Source organism: Botryllus schlosseri, chromosome 8, assembly GCF_051294905.1.
Source record: "Botryllus schlosseri isolate E-star chromosome 8, Bs_hap1, whole genome shotgun sequence".
Lineage (NCBI taxonomy): Eukaryota > Metazoa > Chordata > Ascidiacea > Stolidobranchia > Styelidae > Botryllus > Botryllus schlosseri.
The window spans coordinates 2,030,644-2,049,295 of record NC_137243.1 but is presented as its reverse complement, the minus strand read 5'-3'; the positions used below and the strand labels follow the sequence as shown (position 1 = coordinate 2,049,295).

At 41.2% G+C, this 18,652-nt stretch overlaps 2 protein-coding genes and 1 pseudogene across 3 annotated transcripts; all 3 read right to left on the bottom strand.

The window, feature by feature from the left end:
- Positions 1-474: 474 nt before the first annotated feature.
- Positions 475-3,625, bottom strand: LOC145444733 (uncharacterized). The gene is made up of 4 exons (XM_080322741.1): positions 3,305-3,625; positions 2,126-2,273; positions 1,564-1,679; positions 475-851 (listed from the first exon to the last, which is right to left on the bottom strand). Exons 1-4 carry the CDS (start codon positions 3,554-3,556, stop codon positions 543-545), a joined length of 825 nt encoding a protein of 274 aa, XP_080178867.1. The 5' UTR covers positions 3,557-3,625; the 3' UTR covers positions 475-542.
- Positions 3,626-7,263: 3,638 nt separating this feature from the next.
- On the bottom strand, positions 7,264-10,336 carry LOC145444410 (uncharacterized; annotated as a pseudogene). The gene is made up of 4 exons (XR_013916668.1): positions 10,006-10,336; positions 8,455-8,602; positions 8,042-8,154; positions 7,264-7,678 (listed from the first exon to the last, which is right to left on the bottom strand). The product of XR_013916668.1 is annotated as an uncharacterized LOC145444410 (transcript).
- A 548-nt stretch (positions 10,337-10,884) lies between these two features.
- LOC145444412 (uncharacterized) lies at positions 10,885-17,468 on the bottom strand. The gene is made up of 4 exons (XM_080322401.1): positions 16,121-17,468; positions 13,585-13,732; positions 12,893-13,002; positions 10,885-11,323 (listed from the first exon to the last, which is right to left on the bottom strand). The coding sequence occupies exons 1-4, from the start codon at positions 16,370-16,372 to the stop codon at positions 11,069-11,071; spliced, it is 765 nt and encodes a 254-aa protein (XP_080178527.1). The 5' UTR covers positions 16,373-17,468; the 3' UTR covers positions 10,885-11,068.
- Between the last annotated feature and the right edge of the window lie 1,184 nt (positions 17,469-18,652).

Below are 18,652 nucleotides of genomic sequence, written 5' to 3'. Positions count from 1 at the left end.
ACACAAAAATTTTTAATTCTTTTTATCATACTACGTGATGTAACTTCTGGAATTCTTCATAGGGCCGGATTTCGTGAAAATACTATTTTTTTTATGTAAATCATTGTCAGTTTTGAGACAAAAGACTTTTTTCTGGCCAAACTACTTCGTAAGGACGGACAGTTCCAACCAGAAATGACGATAAAAAGTAGTACAATTTTAACATTATGCACAAAAACACCAAATTTGCACATATGAGGTCAAAATTTGCTCAAAATTCAGTTTTTTAGGCATAAAAAGTCAAAATTTAGATATTTTAGGTCAAAATCTTTCGTTTCTTCGATAAAAAAAATCGCCCTATTTATTACGTTACAGTGCTGCTACATTAGGTATACTGTGCGGCTGCAGTGGCTTTATGTGAGGATATATCTATCAGTAAAGTATTCTCTGGATGAACGGCTTGGTATGAGTCTTGCGCGTGAATCGAAACAATAATCCACACATCTAGCAAGCTATAATTACATTCTCCCCAAAAGATAAACAGCATTATTAACAAATCAAAGTTACCCAAACGGAAGTTTTTGAAACGCACTTTTAGCTTGGTCGTAAATAGTTTCGGCTATTTTGACCGGGCCATATTTAGCTGTACAATACGCGATCACACCCGAGACAACAGTTAGCTTTACAACAGACACCATCAGCTCCTTCTTCAATTGCCTGAAAATGGGATGGTCATCAATTTCATTCACGACGTTGCCACCCACGTTCTTCCTGGGAAACGGCTCGTCGGGTACCGGTACTCCCAGAAATTGACAGAGTGGGTCCCATCCTTGTGAACATTTGTATACCAGGAGTTTGTCTTTAGGAGCAGTCTGGCGGTGAATAATTGGTATGATTGAATAGAAATGGGAGAAATAGAGACGGAGATAAGATAGGATATGAAGAAACATATATATGTCAACATTATGTGACATTTCGACATGCGGATTCCATCAGTAACGAAAACGAAGGATTTCTAACTTTTTATATTTGCCTATCTGTACTGTTAATTCAGGTGCATATGCTTCCACTTCTACTTAACGGTTTTAGAACCAAATACTTTTGTACGCATTGGAATTAGTGAATATGAATTTAGTTTCGGAATAGGTTCAGACAGAATTAGCCCCTGCATCATGGCAACTCGATATGTATTATGAGTCACTTTGTGTCAGCAACGATTGCACTTGTCGCAATTCCGAAAGTATTCATCTGATTGGCTGCTTCAAGTATGCAACGCTTCGACCAAATCTAATTTTAAAATTACTTGAGTACTTTTCACTCCTATCATTTTCTACTTCTACTTGGAGTAATTTTGGCACAACTGGGGACTGCTACTTCTACTTGTAATGGAGTAGGTATTTACGCTATTATACTTTTAATTGAGTAGCAATGTGGACTATTTCGGCCAGCACTGTATTCCGCATAGTAAGCTTCACTTTCGAATGGTTCTAACGATATTCGTTGATTGAGTGATGGCACTATGGTAGTATATAATTGTAAGCATAAAGAGAATGCGCTCAACACTGCGCATTCAGGGGATCTTACCTCCATAACATAAGCATTGTGGGTTCGGTAGCATTTCTTCGCTAGTTGTTCGTTATTCAGAGTCCAGGGTTTTAACGACCAGGGATTTCGATATGGACCTCCGAACATCACTGTCGCTGGGAGAGTAATCAACATTAGTGAGATAGTCATCATAGCCTATGAGACATCGGGTGCGGGCTGATAGGATTACGTATACCAAAATGGTTGGTTACTGAAGTTGGGTGAGCAAGATATGCAACAACACCAAAGCGGTGGTCTGATCGGGTAGTCGATGTGGGCGTGTTCGCAGAGTAATTTCATAACGTAGAAATTGATTTAGAATCAGGAATTCGATTAGCCCCCATGACTAGCTGTTATGTGCAAAAAGGGTGTGATTCGTAAGCTAACAAAATTAAACCAAAACCTGGAAGGAATAAATCATAACCGATATATGACGTGTAAATAGCGTGGGTGGCTTCGTCAATCTTCACATTTCCATTAACTAAGGTTCGTGTGTGGAGCCTATACCTTCTTTAGAAAGCTCGGCATAAGCATTTATCCAGTGAGGGGGCCGATTACTCACAGATAGGATTCAGAATTCTGATGCAGGCTCTGGTGGAAGTTGGACACAGCATCTCCATCATCTTTAGAAGAAATTTATCTGATGCTTTCAATTGGCTCAGCAGACTTTTCCACCAGACATCTTCATCATCTCTCAATGTGAGGATGATCTGCACGTAAGAAATGATCAGAACGGCTGCCGAGTTGTCATCAATTGATATATTTAGACACCTATGATCATGATGAACTTGAAGCCTATCTCAGAAACGGACATTGACTATGCTCCCCGATAGCGGACTTGTTCCCAATTTTAACAGTCTCTGTTTAAAACTTACATTGCTCACCAACTACACAGTTAAAAGCAATCCAAACGGACAATAGACAATGTAAGTTATATTATAACATGACCAGTATCGTCCGCATAATTAATCAGTGAAGTGACCATCTCCATGATATTACTTGAGTTTATGCACTGAGTTTAGTTTATCCACTACTGCCTTTTTTAATGAGCATGTGATCCAGACGCCTAACTGCCGCGATCGTTCACCCGGTAGACAATGACATAGGCTACGTGTTAATGGCCATCCTAGCTATATGTGTAGAACAGTTGATATGTCGTGAATTCAGGCTGATAGCGCTACATTTATTATCCACTGCCTTGTCATATATAGCCTAGTTGTTATGCAATGTTGCCACAACACTTAGCACACATTGTTATTTTCTTTCTAACATTGATGTTATGGGCGATAGCATACACATGCCTTCGGTTCTAAACTTCGTACTCAATGAGATTTCTTTTAGCTGCAGTTCATTATACGGTGGATCTCAGAAGAAAATGGCTGCTGCCCAATTCATTTTTAATTTGACACCAGATGATATTTAGCGCGCAGTGCCCATTTAACTCCAATCAGACTTCTGTGGTCAATCAAATTCAAAGTTGTCACCAAGCTCTTTGAACTATGGCTGCACGTCGGCGTCGGCGAGAATATTTGCTAGCAAATGTATGAGGAACCGAATAGTACATACTGTTTCATGACCATCTATGTTATGCGGCAGACTGAGGCTACGGGACGCATTATCATGTATCACCGGAAACTGTCTACGGGCCGCTCAAAATCTCGTCGCGGGCTGGGCCGTGGGTGGTATGTTGTCAGCCCCTGGGATACGCGGTGTACTATGATATGGTATTGTATATCATTACCTTGGCATCGGGAAAGGCTTTGTGAATCTCGTCCCAAAAAAAGCATGCGGGCGTATCGCACACGGCATCAACTGTTTCATACATTCTGCGAAAGTCCTCTGTAGTCCATCCATTTTCGAGTATTTTTATGTACTCGTCTTGCAGATAAACCAAGTTTTCCAACGCATCGTATACGTTGAAACCCAATTGAGTTAACGCCGCGTTCATGGACTTGGTCCCAGTCTTTGGGTAGCCGGCTACGATAACCTTCATCTCGCTCTTTTACTAGCATACGCATCCAAGACAGAACTCGTGTGAAACGTCAGGATTGGAGGCATACTCACGAGAACAAACATTTTGCGCTTGTTTGCTCACTTTAGGGTTAGTAGCCTACGTAGTCCATATTTAGATAGATTCCTTCGCTGAATATATAACATTAACATTGCATGGATACTCGTGCCGATGCCGACAATGTCCAACTATGAATAACCGTGCTCATTTGGTTTCACTTCTCGTTGAAGGGTGGCATAAGCAGACACGAGCAAAGAGCTTAGATGAGATCGGATAAAAGATTAGATCTGATTTTGGTGAAGACTTCTCGGAAACTGAATTTGGACATATATAGGCCTATGTAATAAAATTTCATTGATTATGTGGATTTCGAACGCATTGTAGTCAATGCTGGATTTGGATTATAATCTTAACAGGATTTGGCTTCGACAGGAAAGACCATCGCTCTATCAAATATGCCGGATCTGAATTGTCAAACGGAGTCTCGCCGGCTATCCTATATGCGTCAGGCATGTCCACATTCGAGTAGAAATACAAGCAATTTCTCCGAATGAATACTAATCAACCATCAAGTTTACAGGACCACGCCCTGACATCGATCTCGCCTTCCATCGCATGCCGGCTCAATTTGTCGCTTGTCCTTATGGACTAGCTTCTTTTACTTTTCATTCAGCATGCATGCATCCTCTTCACAGCGCCTACGCCCAGGTGCGTGTCTGATGACAAAGACTACTCCAAGATGTTTCGACACCTTCCCACCTTTTCATTGTATCGCAGTCAGCATGTGGTGTTTTCAAATGATGAATTTCCTAATACAGCTGATACTGAACTCCGACTGCGCGCTGCTGTATATCTGAAGAGAGTGACGCAAAAGCACTGCGTCGACAACTTCCATATCGTTTGAATTGCGGAAAAGTATCCAATCATTAACTCAATGCTACTGCAGATGCCTTGCCTATCGAGCTGGTCTTCATATCTCTTGGTCGAATGATGCTACGACGATGATGATATGGGCAATGCAATATCCTTGTCTGCATAATAATATAGTATTTCAGTAGTAGCCAACAGTCAAAATTCGTAACATGATTTTTGCCGATATTACGGGAGCCCACATCTCATAAGTAGGGCTGGGCACAATGATTCGAGTACTCGAATCTGAATCGAGTATTTATTTTAATGATTTGATTCGAGTAGTAATAGACGATTTTTTCGAGTACTGAAGTTATATGCTACTCGCAACTGAAAGTTAATTTAGTAATGAGAATTATAGTTTTCATACAATTTTCCCACTGAGGTAGCCTAGAAACCTTAATTTGCCGTCATACGAGATATAGTACAAAGCTACTAACGTTACTGGAAACAACACATGTTCGAAGTCATGATCATCCCACGACAATGTCATGAAGTGCAATGAAATCAGAGTGGTCGAAAAAATACCAAAGTATCTTTGATGTGACGGATAACATGCATTATGTTATTTGTGATCGCATAAAAGGTACATATTTCTACTTTGACATAATGCATTCTGCTGTGACGTCATAATGAGTGATACTCGAATACTCGAAGCGTAATACGTGATTCAGAATCGAATCACTCAGGTACTCGATTTTGCCCAGCCCTTCTAATAAGGTAGGCCTATGATAGTGTATAAGGTATAATAGAGTATAACCTAACACGTCGTCTGATCTGACGTCACTGTTATTGTGTTTTCGATGCCCTTATTCCACTCTGTACTGTGGAGCTGCCCAAATACATTCTAAGTGTGACAGCCCACCAATTACAGGTGTATTTCTAATAATTGTTAATTCCTATTGTGGTACCATCGTGCCTTCGAATACACTTACCAGCTGGCTAGCGTTGGGACCCCGGGAAATCCCGATCCCGGGATCCCGGGATTTGAAGCAATCCCGATCCCGGGATTAATCGCAATGTAATCCTGGGATTTGTAAAACGCATCTACAAGGCTTACGTAGCGTCATGTCTCTTATTTTTGTAATAAAGCAGTGTTACAAACTCGGCTGATTATCTAAAACAATCACAATTATATGATAATAAACCCAACTATGGCATAACATTGAACTGCACAGTGCACAATCACTCCCTTCGTAGTCTACGGATCGTAGCAGTGTAACTCAGTATTGGGGCGTTGCAAAGATGGTGCTGTGGAGGTGAAATACAGGCCGGGATAATAGCGAATTTCGAAGATGTCAGTGCGACGAAAAAATCAGTTGTGTGGCAAAACTTTTTGTTTTGTAAATCTACAGAAAAAGCCAAATGCAACTTGTGTCAGGACGTCTTGAAAACTTCAGGGTCTAGCACAGCGGTTTCCAACGTGGGTGATATCGCCCCACAGTAGGCGATTTTGAAAAGCAAGGGGGCGATTGGGGGGCGAAAATGTTAGGACGTTCAGTGAGATATATGTATTCAACACGGCCAAAAAATGCACGTGAACACGGCTAATTCTGCATACGACGCCAAGGTTGACTAAAAAATGGTCAACTTAACGGCGGAAACCGGTTTTCGGAGCACCTACTCGGAAAAATTACCTTTTTATTTACTAAATTCTTTGGCGATCTAAGTTAGGTGAATAAATTACCCGTTTATATGTCCTCTTTTCGGATCCGTAAATATGGGGCGATAGGGGATGGGGGACGAAAATTTGTGTCGAGCTCGATAAGGGGGCGATGAGTCGAAAAGGTTGGGAACCACTGGTATAGCACAAAGGGACTGGTAACGCATTTTTGGTCCGTACACATGATAGTAATTAAATCAACCATGACTCAATCGGGCACGTCAAAGATAGATCAGTCAAAAATGAATCCGAGGAAGATCGATTCATTTTATAAATCCCATAATCCTCGTTTCGATGAGCTTCCTAGCCAGTTAACTGCTGTGGACGTGCTAGAATTTAAACAAAGTGCTCCAAAGTGAGCGAATTCGTCAGGCCTTCAAGGCTGACGGCTATGACTTGCCAAGATGTCACAAACGGGTTCGGGACTTCGTGATCGAGCACAGAAAAAAAAGTGTGTGTAAGAAAAGCTTATGGCACTGTAACGGAATGATGGACGTTTTCGATCACGTTGGACAAATCAACTCCTACACGAAACAGGCGGTAGGCTACATGAATATAAACGCTCATTATCCGGGTGGCTTTCGATCGCTGGGTTTCATTCGTATTCACGACAGCATGTTTTTGCGTCAATATTACAAGGGATAAATGTTGTTTGTGTAGCTTGTATGTGCATTTTGCTACTTTGTCAATCCCGGGAAATCCCGGGATTGAGGATCCCGGGATTGAGGAGCGAAAATCCCGGAAAATCCCGATCCAGGGATTTGAAATTTGATCCCGAAGTCCCAACCCTACAGCTGGCTGGTAGTATTGTTATTGCTCCTAGGGCCACCAAGTGTCTAGATCCGTGTACGTGAAAAGGACACTTGGTGGACAGGTGACAAGTCATTTTCCTCCTTGTCTGAACTGGGTGCCGTGCTGACGTGAAAAATAAAGCGCTCTGAAAACTATTGTCGTGGGCGATATTAGGACGTCTTCCACATAATCACGTTCTTCAAAATATATTCTTTTAAAAATTCAACGTTACCAGACGGGATTTTTTGCAGCGCACTTCTCGCTTGGTCGTAGACGTTCTCGTCAATTTCGACCGGACCGTATCTACCTGTAAACCTGACTAATGTCAACAAGAGATATTCGGGTTTATTTAAATATGACTATATTATAATAATAATTATTCAATTGTATATTGAAGTTCTGTGCCTCCAAAGAGTCTCCTCAATTCAAAGTTTCCAAAACGGAAGTTTTTGCAACGTGCTTTTCGCTTGATCGTAGACAGTCTCGGCAATTTTGACAGGGCCGTATTTTACTACGCAATACGTGATCAGACCCGAGACAACAGTTAACTTTAAAACAGACACCATCATCTCCTTCTGCAGCTGCTTGAAAATGGGAGTTTCCTGAAATTCATTCACGACGTTGCCACGCACGTTCTTCCTGGGAAACGGTTCGTCGGGTACTGGTACGCCCAGAAACTGACATAGCGGGTCCCATCCTTGGGAACACTTGTAGACGAGGAGTTTGTCTTTAGGAGCAGTCTGGAGGTGAGTAAGTGGTATGAGTGTAATGATCGTGAAGTGGAACAGCGAGACAGAAATGAGTAGCGTCAGTTAGTGGTTCTTCAACAAAATATTTTGCGAACCGGTGTATCTTCAAAAATCAAAATTAGCCCAAACTGTAAAGCCACGGCTGGGAAAAATCAAGTATTAGAGTATCCCACCATCATTTCACTCAAAAACATAGGCGACACGGAGAGTTTCGGTATGCACTGCACATCTTATGCGACCGCAAGAACCAAATACATATTTCATTGCACTTTGTTTCAGTGCTGTGGGAATATGTGTATGGGAGTAGGCCTACGTGTAAGTACGGAGAAGGCAAATAAATACATACAATCTCACCTCCATAACATAAGCATTGTGCGATCGGTAGCACTTTTTCGCTAGTTGTTCGTTTAGAGTTGTTGGTTTTAACGACCATGGATTTCGATACTGACCGCCGAACATCACCCTTGCTGGAAATGTAATCAATGTTGGCAAAAGAGCCGCCATAGTTCACAAGCCCACGGGTTGCTAAACTATTAATGGTGTTAGTCTGTCATGCTTGAATGATCTCCCGCGCTCTGTCATTTCACTTTCTTCGGCTTCATATCTTCCTGGACTCGACGACGGGCATGGTGCAATAATTTCTGTCAGGCTTCAATGTGATTATTTAGTTTGGATGGCTTCCACCTTCCCCAACACTGTCCAACTTACGTAAGCAAGTGGGTACCTTGCTTAGCAAGCTTGCATGAATATGGGAGTTATTTACTCACTCATAGGACCCATAATACTATCAGCGGCCCTTCTGGAAGTTGGACACAGTATCTCGATCATTCTCGGAAGAAATCCATCTGATGCTTTTATTTGGTTCATCACACTTTTCCACCACACATCTTCATCATCTCTTAATGTGAGGATGATCTGCGTGTGAAAAAAATGCTTAGATCGCTTTGGGTTGATGATACGGGTACAGTAGCATATCTCCGAAACGATGTATCGCAGCTCTCATGAGATTGAGAGAGTCCAATAAATACCTAAATAAGGCTATGTAGTTCGTAACGATATCTCTTAACAGTAGTAATGTTGATATCGTGAATTCATATATAGTTCTTTGGCAATACCTTTACAACACTCTGTACACTGTTGAAACATTGCGATAATTATTTTATTATTGATATCTCGAAGGATACACACATGTACTCGATCCTAAAGTGAAAAAGGGCCTAAAATGACGGTGGTGATGGTGCGCATATGCCGTGTAGGAACCATACTCCAGCTAGGTGCATCTCCTTATACTCCAATATGGACCCTTTGATATTTCCCGCCCAAGCCGCCCAGTTTGACAAACCATATAGATAGCTAGCCTATGGATGGATGCATTTTTGCATATGGTTGGGCAGCCGGACAGTTCTAGTAATTCTGGCGGGTTTCGTAAACAGATGTGGTAATGTAATAGTTTGCGACCCCCGAGCAATAAGTTAAGTAACATTGGTTTTGAACAAGAGCTACTGTCGCACTGAATCCAATAATATATAGGCCTATTATAATTAGGGCTGGGCACAATGATTCGAGTATTCGTTTTAATGATTCAAGTCGAGTAGTAAAAGACGGTTTTTTTCAAGTACTGAAATTTCACGCTTATCGCCACTGAAAGTTAATTTATAAACGAGAATTGTAGTTTTGATACTATTTTCCATTGTGTAAGGCTTGAAACCATGACTTGCCGCATCGAAGGATACGAAATATAGTACAAAGCTACGAATGTTACTGGAAATAACACATTTCTGAAGTCATATTCATCCGATAACATTGTTACAAAGTGCAATGAAATCAGCATGGCCGAAAAAATACAGAAGTATCTTTAATGTGACTGATAACATGCATTATATCCTTTGTTGCGCCATAAAAGATACATATATGAACTTTGACTGACATAGTGCATTCTGTTATGACGTCATAATGAATGATACTTGAATACTCGACTCGACTCGAAGCATATTACGTGATTCAGTATCGAATCACTCAGACTCGATTTTGCCCAGCCCTAATTATATCCTAGCAAACGCACTGCAAGACACCAAAATTCCGCTAAAAGGCGAAAATTGCCATTGTTTTAAACAATCGGAGCACCGTATTGCAATGACCGAATCAATGGCCTATTGCGGCGTTCTGCAGTGTGCAAGAATGCTGATTTCTAACGTGAACTGGCTGTCCAGTGTCCAACCGTGAAGTAATGTCAAAGTCTTGGCCTGTCCAGCATCTATCCATAGGTCAGTTATCTAAATATATATAAAGAAACACTCCACTATATATTTGTGCATTACCTTTGCGTCGGGAAAGGTTTGTGAATCTCGTCCCAAAAAAAGCATGCGGGCATATCACACACGGCATCAACGGTTGCGTACATTCTACGAAAATCGTCCGTGGTCCATCCATCTCCGATTATCGTTATATACTCGTCTTGTAGATAAACCACGTTTTCCAACACATCGTATACGCTGTAACCTAATCGAGTTAACGCCGCGGCCATGGACTTTGTCCCGGTCTTCGGGTATCCGGCTACGATTACCTTCATTTTGCTGTTTTACTGGCATACGCACCTAAGCCAGAACTGGAATAAAACGTCGTCCGGCCTAACAATGCCTACTCATCTGAGCAAACATTTTGAGCTTGCTTGCTCGAATGCTCACTGAACTGTAAACATTCTTCTGAACACAGTCCGAGAGGGCTCGACTCGGCAGTCAAGTCGCTGACAACGTCGGGGTATTTATAAGTTATAACCGTCTTCATTCGGTTACATTCCTCTCTGGAAGGTACCAAACATATCTGAGCAATGAACATGAATTTGGAGTTTAAAATGAAAAGGAAATATGAAGATTTCGGCTGGACTCGGATACCGGTCTTTTACGTAGCTGGATTTGAACATAGATTTAATATTTTTCAATGCTCAGGTGGATTTTGAACGGCTTTTAGCCATTCTGGATTGGAATGATGGATTTGTGCTTTTCAGACAATGAGCTGGACTTGGATTTGACGATCACTGTGTAGAATGTGTGCCTTTGTTTGCCTTCCCATTGCGACACCACGACTTCTGTTACGGCGAAACAGAGCGACAGCAGCATGTTTGTTTGTTTCGTTCGAAACCGTTGGTGGCGTAGGCCTAAACCCTCGCCCCCATACTCAACGCGGTTTCCAGGATACTCTAGCGAATAGTGGATGGATGATATCAACTTGCTATCTTCATTGCAGATTTTATAAGTATATGGTACGGTTCAGTTTTAAAATGAGCTCTTCGATACGACTGCGATAGAATATGTAAGTTCATAGTGCTATGAATAAAATAATCGACTATGTCATTCGCCACGGTAAATATCAACTTGGCAACATTTAGAGGGCCGTACGCCCATACTTATAACACACGTATCCAACGGAAATGGATGCGAAAGACAGAGCAATAAATGAAATCCACGCTTCTCTTCTTAGTTGTTTCATTAGCGGATGCGTGTCGTTTCCGTGCACGATTGCGCCTTTCACATTGCGATGTGGAAAGGGGATAACCGGACTAGGATGACCGAGAAACTTACAGAGAGGTTCCCATCCTTCTGAGACATTGTAGACGAGGAGTTGATCTCTTGGAACCACCTCGAAGTAAACATATAGGCCAAATTAAATGATACCGTGTAATATTATCATGTGAAACAATGTAAAACGACAGTTGACCAAGTGACAATTTAAAATGCGTCACTTTTAGACAATTAAGATTAACCTCGAAACAATCGGTAAAATTAATCCAGACCCGAGCCCGAACTCGAACCTAAACGTAGCGAAAACTCTAACCTCCTGCAACTTTAACCAGCATCTACGTGTCTCACATGCTTTATAGTAGTGTCGCATGATCATTGCTCACATGTCCAACGGCCATAGTCATTGGTCATGTAACGATGGGAATCAAGTATTATTCACAATCATGCATTCATCAGTAAAAGGGGCACTGCAGTCTAAAAATGATGTGGTATCAAATTGAAGGGCAAAACGAAAAAATAACAAATTTTGGCCGCAGCTATTTTCTTCAGAACGCCACCGTAACGGAGCTGGAATTTATTAAAATTTCCACTGCAACTTCACCCTCCAGCAGTTACGCAGAGATCGAACTTTATATAGTTGACAGCCGATGTTATGAAGGAAATACGTCGTACACGCCGAGGTGGTTTAGATACCGCGTTTAACGGAAGATGTTCAGTCAGGAGATTTATGTCAATCGGGCCTAGTGTATTCCTTTTCTTTAGGACATAGGACGTGTTCGACATATTTGCTTCATAACATCGGCTGAAAACTATATAAAGTTCGCTCTCTGCGTGACTGCTGGATCGTGAAATTGCTGTGGAAATTTCAATAAATTGCAGCTCCATTACGGTGGCCTTCTGAAGAAAACGGCTGCGGCCTATTTTTTTCGATCTGTCCTTCAATTTGAGACCACATAATTTTTAGAGTGCATTCCCCCTTGTTACTGAGCAGCGCAATCGAAGATCATTTTGCGCAGGAGAGGCGGTCCTGCGGCACTCGGGCCAAATTTGACCCGCTCGACTTGTTCCTGTGGCCCGCGTCGTTATTTCGTAAAAGTATTCATCATAGCAAAAATATAGTTGTGTAAATTTCCCACGAAATATGTTATACTTATTGATAATAATAATAATAATAATAATTTGTAATTGACTTCTACCCAACTCTCGCACAAATTGTCACACACACATTAAACCAATTGCTAAATTTCTAACGTAATACTGTCATTCGATCGCCATTCCTTGAAGAATATATCATTGTTACTTGCCTGATGCTAAAATCATGGCTAAGAGACAAAAAAGAATACATGTTTTATGCAAGGGACATATGGTTTGGCGTGTTTATTTTAAAATTATTTCTGTTTTAAATGCAACCGAAATACTCCGAATTCGCTTTGAAGCAATAAAGGTTTTCATAAATTACGCACAGTATGGTGATATTTTCAACTTGAGCCTTTCTGCATTCATTTGTTCTATCACACAGTTAATTTTCGACCATGGTGCTTGCAGGTTGTGTTAGATTTGAACCAAAGCTTAGGGTGATCCGGGGCGCCCTTGACGGACCAAAAAGTGTCCGCGAAGACGAAAAGGTTGAGAAACACCATCATATTGCTCATACAATGCATTAAAACCGTTATCCATTCGCATATACCTGCTTTACATATGCATTGTGATTCTTATACATTTTCTTTGCTAGTTGTTTGTTGATTGGAGCAGACAGAGCCCACGGGTCTGGGCGGCGGTTGCCATGGATCAGAGGATCTGTACAATGTACATAAATGTAAGTGTCGAGATAACGTAGCGATACAATACACAGTTGTAACACTAATAGATTGTGGGTTCGCATCCTCCCGAGCTCGACGCCAGAATTCCTTACCTAGTGTTGGAGGTTTATATATAGGGGCTAGGCTCCACATCACCCATCTGATCCGCGTAAGCGGTGACCTAGAAAATCTCAAAAGTGGGTCGTGCTGCAAGTCGGCATATACGGAATCATAACCCGGAATATGGATCCAGTGTGAATGACCATTGTAGTCGACAAATGTACCATGAATACCACAAACAACAACGTGCGTAGGCCTATGTCTTGACGAGCGTACATTTTTTGGCAAATATCAGACCGTATGGTTATTTATTTACCAACACCATTAGGATATAGTTGCCTATTCCCAAATATAGTACCAGTTAGTCGTATATTAGAATGCAGACAGTGCAATGCAGTCGCACAGGTCAAACTTGGACTTATATCCTACGACCGTCTAATACCAAACATATCATTTTGAGAATTCCATGCTGGCCTGTGTTGTATGTATCGGTGTTTCAAGAGAAGCATAAAAAACTCACGGGTTGACTTGTTTATGTATTTGCAAAAATACCGGGCAGTCGGAGAAAAAATTTCTATGAATCGATTTTCGAGACGATGCATTCCTTTGAACAGTGAAACCAAGCTTCGGCACCATTCATCTTCGCTATTTCGGATGGTTAGGATCACCTGCAGTACGACATTAATGCAAGTTTACGGAAGCATATAGGATATTAATTTCGAAATTCTGCGATCGGGACTCGTACAGTGTCGCCAAAAATATTGCCGTGATTCTCCGTATAAATGCCTGTTTTCTGACCAACAATCGACTGCTCAATAGATTTGGTGTTCTAAACATACAGCATATTAGGAATCTGGAAATTACGAATGTATCAGTTTCACTGCGGTCGCCGCCCGATAAATTCAACCACTCTTCACTTCGGAATCCAAAGCACATCAAAACAACTCACTCCGTACTGGCCTTCCAGCTACCTTACCATATGTTATGCTCGGCGCGAATTACAAGAGAACGCATCTCTCTATAGGGTATAGGCCAGCGGTTCTCAACCGGGGGTCCGCGGACCCCTAGGGGTCCGCGAAGCAATTTCAGGTGGTCCGCGAGACCTCTAAATTTTTAAAATGTTTGATAACCTAATTTTTATTTTATTTTTTAATTTGAGAAAGCATGAGTCTGTTTCGCACCACAACTGCTAAAACCTCATGACTCATATCAGCATAATAATCGTCTGACATGGAATATGGCAGAGTGGAAACTCATTTTCATTGCCAATTTTCGGATAACCAGCTGATACAAACATATTGCTGTTTAGAGACGTTTGATGGGTTATTTAAAAAAATATATATATGAAGATAGTAACGTCAATCAGGGTGACTTCGTAATGTCTGTGAAACCTTCTCGATTTTAAGTTGTCAGTCTCATCAAATAAGTGAACAGTCGTTTGAAATAAAAAAAAATCCGAAGTATTTCCATAATTTGTCCCAATGCAGGGAACAGCTTCTTGGACGCACAGAACTTTAATATGCAATTGAATAATATAATTATATTAAAATGAACCCGAATATTTTCGGGTAACACTCGTCATAAATCGGATAAAGATATACCTGCTCTTAAAGCTTGGCTATCAGATTCGGCGCATTCTAATTGCGGATGCCCTATCGACAAAGCTGATTTTTTGATGAAAAAGGAGTGTTTCGTTGCTATCAAAGCATTACGCTCCAACCCTGAAATCAATATAACCAGCAGTTATATTGGTATGCAGCCTTGTATTGTTAATGTTCAATTGATCATGGTCGAAAATCTTTGCTCGTAAATTTATATGTAAACCCGAACAGAACAAGTCGTTTCATGCCAGTCTTTTTCTGGTTAGAAAACTTGGATCCATTCTTTGGAGCATAAAATTAGTCTATACTTTTAGATTAGGATTTCACTTTGACGGTAGAGACTCTTTGCGGGCCGATCAAAATGCCGTTGCGGGCCGAATCCGGCCCGCTGTCCGTGTGTTGCCCGTCCCTGCGCTAGATGCTGGACGTCTAATGTTCAGAAAATATGTGTTTCTTCATTTTGGTGCCATAAATGTTGCGATCACACCAAAAGTATCGTCGGAAGCGTTATGCGTTAATATTGCATTAGCCTCCATCTATCTTTGCGGAAATGGTTTTCGGCACTCCTCGTTCATATCAAAACGAAGACCCGGATTTTCAAGACACGACCACTTACTTCAAGAAATACAGCAGCAAAATTAGCTTTGAAATAATAAAAGTCTACCAATTTCTACATAAATAGTATGATGTTATCTTCAAGAAAAATCATTATTTTGCTGTGTATCACAAGCCTACAGTTCATATTTGCACAAGACAGATGAAGGTTGCACCATAATAGAGCTAAAATTTAACTAAAATTCGAGGGGGTCCGCGAGGGTCCGTGACGGTCAAAAGGGGTCCGCGAAGCCAAAAAGGTTGAGAACCACTGGTATAGGCTATCATCACTGCGCCACACCATTTCGCCAGAAACCAGACAGTCGTCGAGCACGTCAACATTCATGTCAAAATACAAGCAGGTACCCTTGAATAAATACTATAGTCTGTGATCGAGATTACTGGGTCTCAGACGTCGACTACCGACATATGCCATTTCATTTTCGTCTCTTGTCCTTCTTGTGCTCCTTTTTCAAGTTGTTTCGACTCTTTCCTATCTTTTAATGCTATCGAGATCTTGCGGTGTTTTAAAATGATGAATGATCAAACTTTTAACTGAACTGATTGGGGTGCCTAAATAGCGTTGAGTGGTATAATCCACAGCTGCAACACCAACGGCTTGCGGGTTCGAGTCCGACCGAGGTCGAATCCGGAATTCCAATATAAGTGTTGGAGGTTTATCTCGGCTCCTCCTCGCCCCCTGATCCGCGCAAACGGTGTGTCAAAATGCCTAGAACTGGGCCGTGCTACATGCCGCCAGATGCGGGATCAACATGAAGAAAATCGACTTGGTGTAAATGACAACTATAGTCGAAAAGCACCATAAATACCACAAACACCATGAACTGATTGGATTCATACCTTAGCGTCTGGAAAGGCTTGTAATATCTCTTCCCAGAAGAAACACGCTGGCATGTCGATGACTGCGTCAACATTGCCGTACATTTTGCGAAAATCGTCGATCTTCCACCCTTCATTTATCACTTTCGTGTATTCTTTCCGAAGAATTATAACATTTTCCAGCGAATCATACACGCTGTATCCTAAATGGGCCAAAGCAGAGGCCGTGCTTTTTGTTCCAGTTTTAGGGTAACCCGCAACAATTACCTTCATGATAGCTCAATGAAACTGCCTGAACGATGCCGATTTCAGCAGATCGCCCTCGGCTATGTGTAGTACTGATTTAGGTAAGATTTTGAAACGTCATGTCATTCCACGTCTAGTTGAATTATTGAAAATCCATTCGCTGACCTCTGACGATTAAAACAACATTGGTTAGGTGACGCTAGAGAGGTTAAAAGCAAGTTAAATTTGATCGATTAGAAAATTGACCCATCGGGAACAAACAAATATATGTCCCCTTTGCTTCTTATGGTCGATTTGTTTTCGCAGAAAATACAATATTTGTCATAAAACCTCGGACGAAGATAAGAATTTGGATTATTGAGAACTGCATGATGTTCAGACACGATAAAAGGGTTTGTAAAATGACCATTTTATTGCCACTTTGAACGACAAAATTGTGAAGTATGCTGAGATATCTGTAAAGTTTCTTTGTATAAGCTTCATTTGTTTATGTAATGCACCATGGCTCCATAAATATATGACATTCATATTTCCTGGGGTGATTTTTTTATCCCATGTTGGCCCTGTGTTTTTTTCAAGTGCAATGTATAATTTCTGCGATGTTATTATATATTTTGCTTACTATATGGCACTCCATTGCTATAGTGAAAGGGCGCAAGTATAGTCTAAGACAGGGGATCCCAAACTTTTTATGGTCGCGACCCCAAATTTCGATTCAAAAATGTTGCGTAACCCCACCTCTCAATTTGGCGTGCTGGTTACTAAATAATGGCCACCGCATTCGCCCAAACCAACTCATGGCCTATGCGTGAAGCTTGCGACTATTGTGCGCAGTAATAGCAATTATGAACTCGTCAACCTCCGTTCTTAGATTACGAAACTCGATCAAGACTATAGTAACGTATGTAGGTCTTTTTGGAACGATTTCTATCTATATACCATCGAAATATAGTCAAGTATGCTGCGACGTGAAATGCAGATAACGATCTATAAGTTATTCGTCCTCGCCGAGCGTGCGTGTACTGTGTAGCAGTGTTGGGATCAAGTCACTACCTTAGAAACACGAGTCATTTCGAGTCATTGCCCATTTTGACTCTCGAGTCAAGTCAAGTCACTCGGTTTTCAAAGGTGACTCGAGTCAAGTCAAGTCTCTCGATTTTTGGAGGTGACCCGCGTCAAGTCGAGTCGAGTCAAGTCAAGTCAAGTCACGAGTCAAGTCACAATTCAAGTCAAGTTGCGTTTTCGAAGTATGGGGCATGACAACGTCATTGCATTTTGCTAGCTGTCTGAAATGCAGATTGAGTGGTCATTGATTTTGAACCGATAAACGAATATAGAGTTGAATATACACGCAAGAAGGCGCTGTGTCGTTCACATATACGTAGAACTGCCAAACCACAGTTTATAGTTGCCATGCAGCCAAAATAGAGAAGAGATACGAATTGATAGGATGCAATACATAACCCATTTACAAATCGATATGATACAATTCGAGCCTGCGCCAATGGTTGAGGACTATATAAACTATATTCGAATTCAATTTCAATAAAACAAGAGGTTTGGTTTAGGTAAAAATAGAGAATAATTACTTTACTATACTAGTTTACGACAACGTAAGCTGTAAGCTTCGATCACTTCGTTTGCGGTCAATTTATTTGTGAGCGAACAATGGAGGCTCAGTAAAACGCGCGATCATTAAATGATTGTTCGCTCTCACGGGTTACACCAGCGTTTCGCGAACAATCCGAACATATGCAAGATTCATTGATTTTTATCGACACCGATTACTTGATGAATGGAAATTGACTCGTGAATTTTGCTCCGAGTCACGAGTCAATCCATATTTCTGATACGCCGAGTCAAGTCAAGTCAAGTCATTTTAGCAAAGTGACTCGAGTCAAGTCAAGTCATTCGAAAAAGGTGACTCGAGTCTGACTCGAGTCAAGTCATGACTCGAGTCATCCCAACACTGCTGTGTAGGGTATTATACTGTTAACACATGGCACTACTAGTCACTTGTAGTTTTCCTGGATGGACAGATTACGATCTTATAGATGTTTATTATGCACCCGACACTTTATTTTTCATGGTGATGGCCAGAAACCAACCTGAAGCTATAGTTCGTGGCGCTTTAAAATGACGCTTCGACTGATTCGGTACCTTAACAATTGTTTGCCAGGTTCGCATTCCTCAGAGGTCGTGTTTTTTTCTATTTTGAAAAAACGAATCAAGTTATTCAGAATGAGCCGCCGTTAGCATCCGCTTAATTGGCATTCATGTAATAGGCCCAGTCATTGGTATTTAATT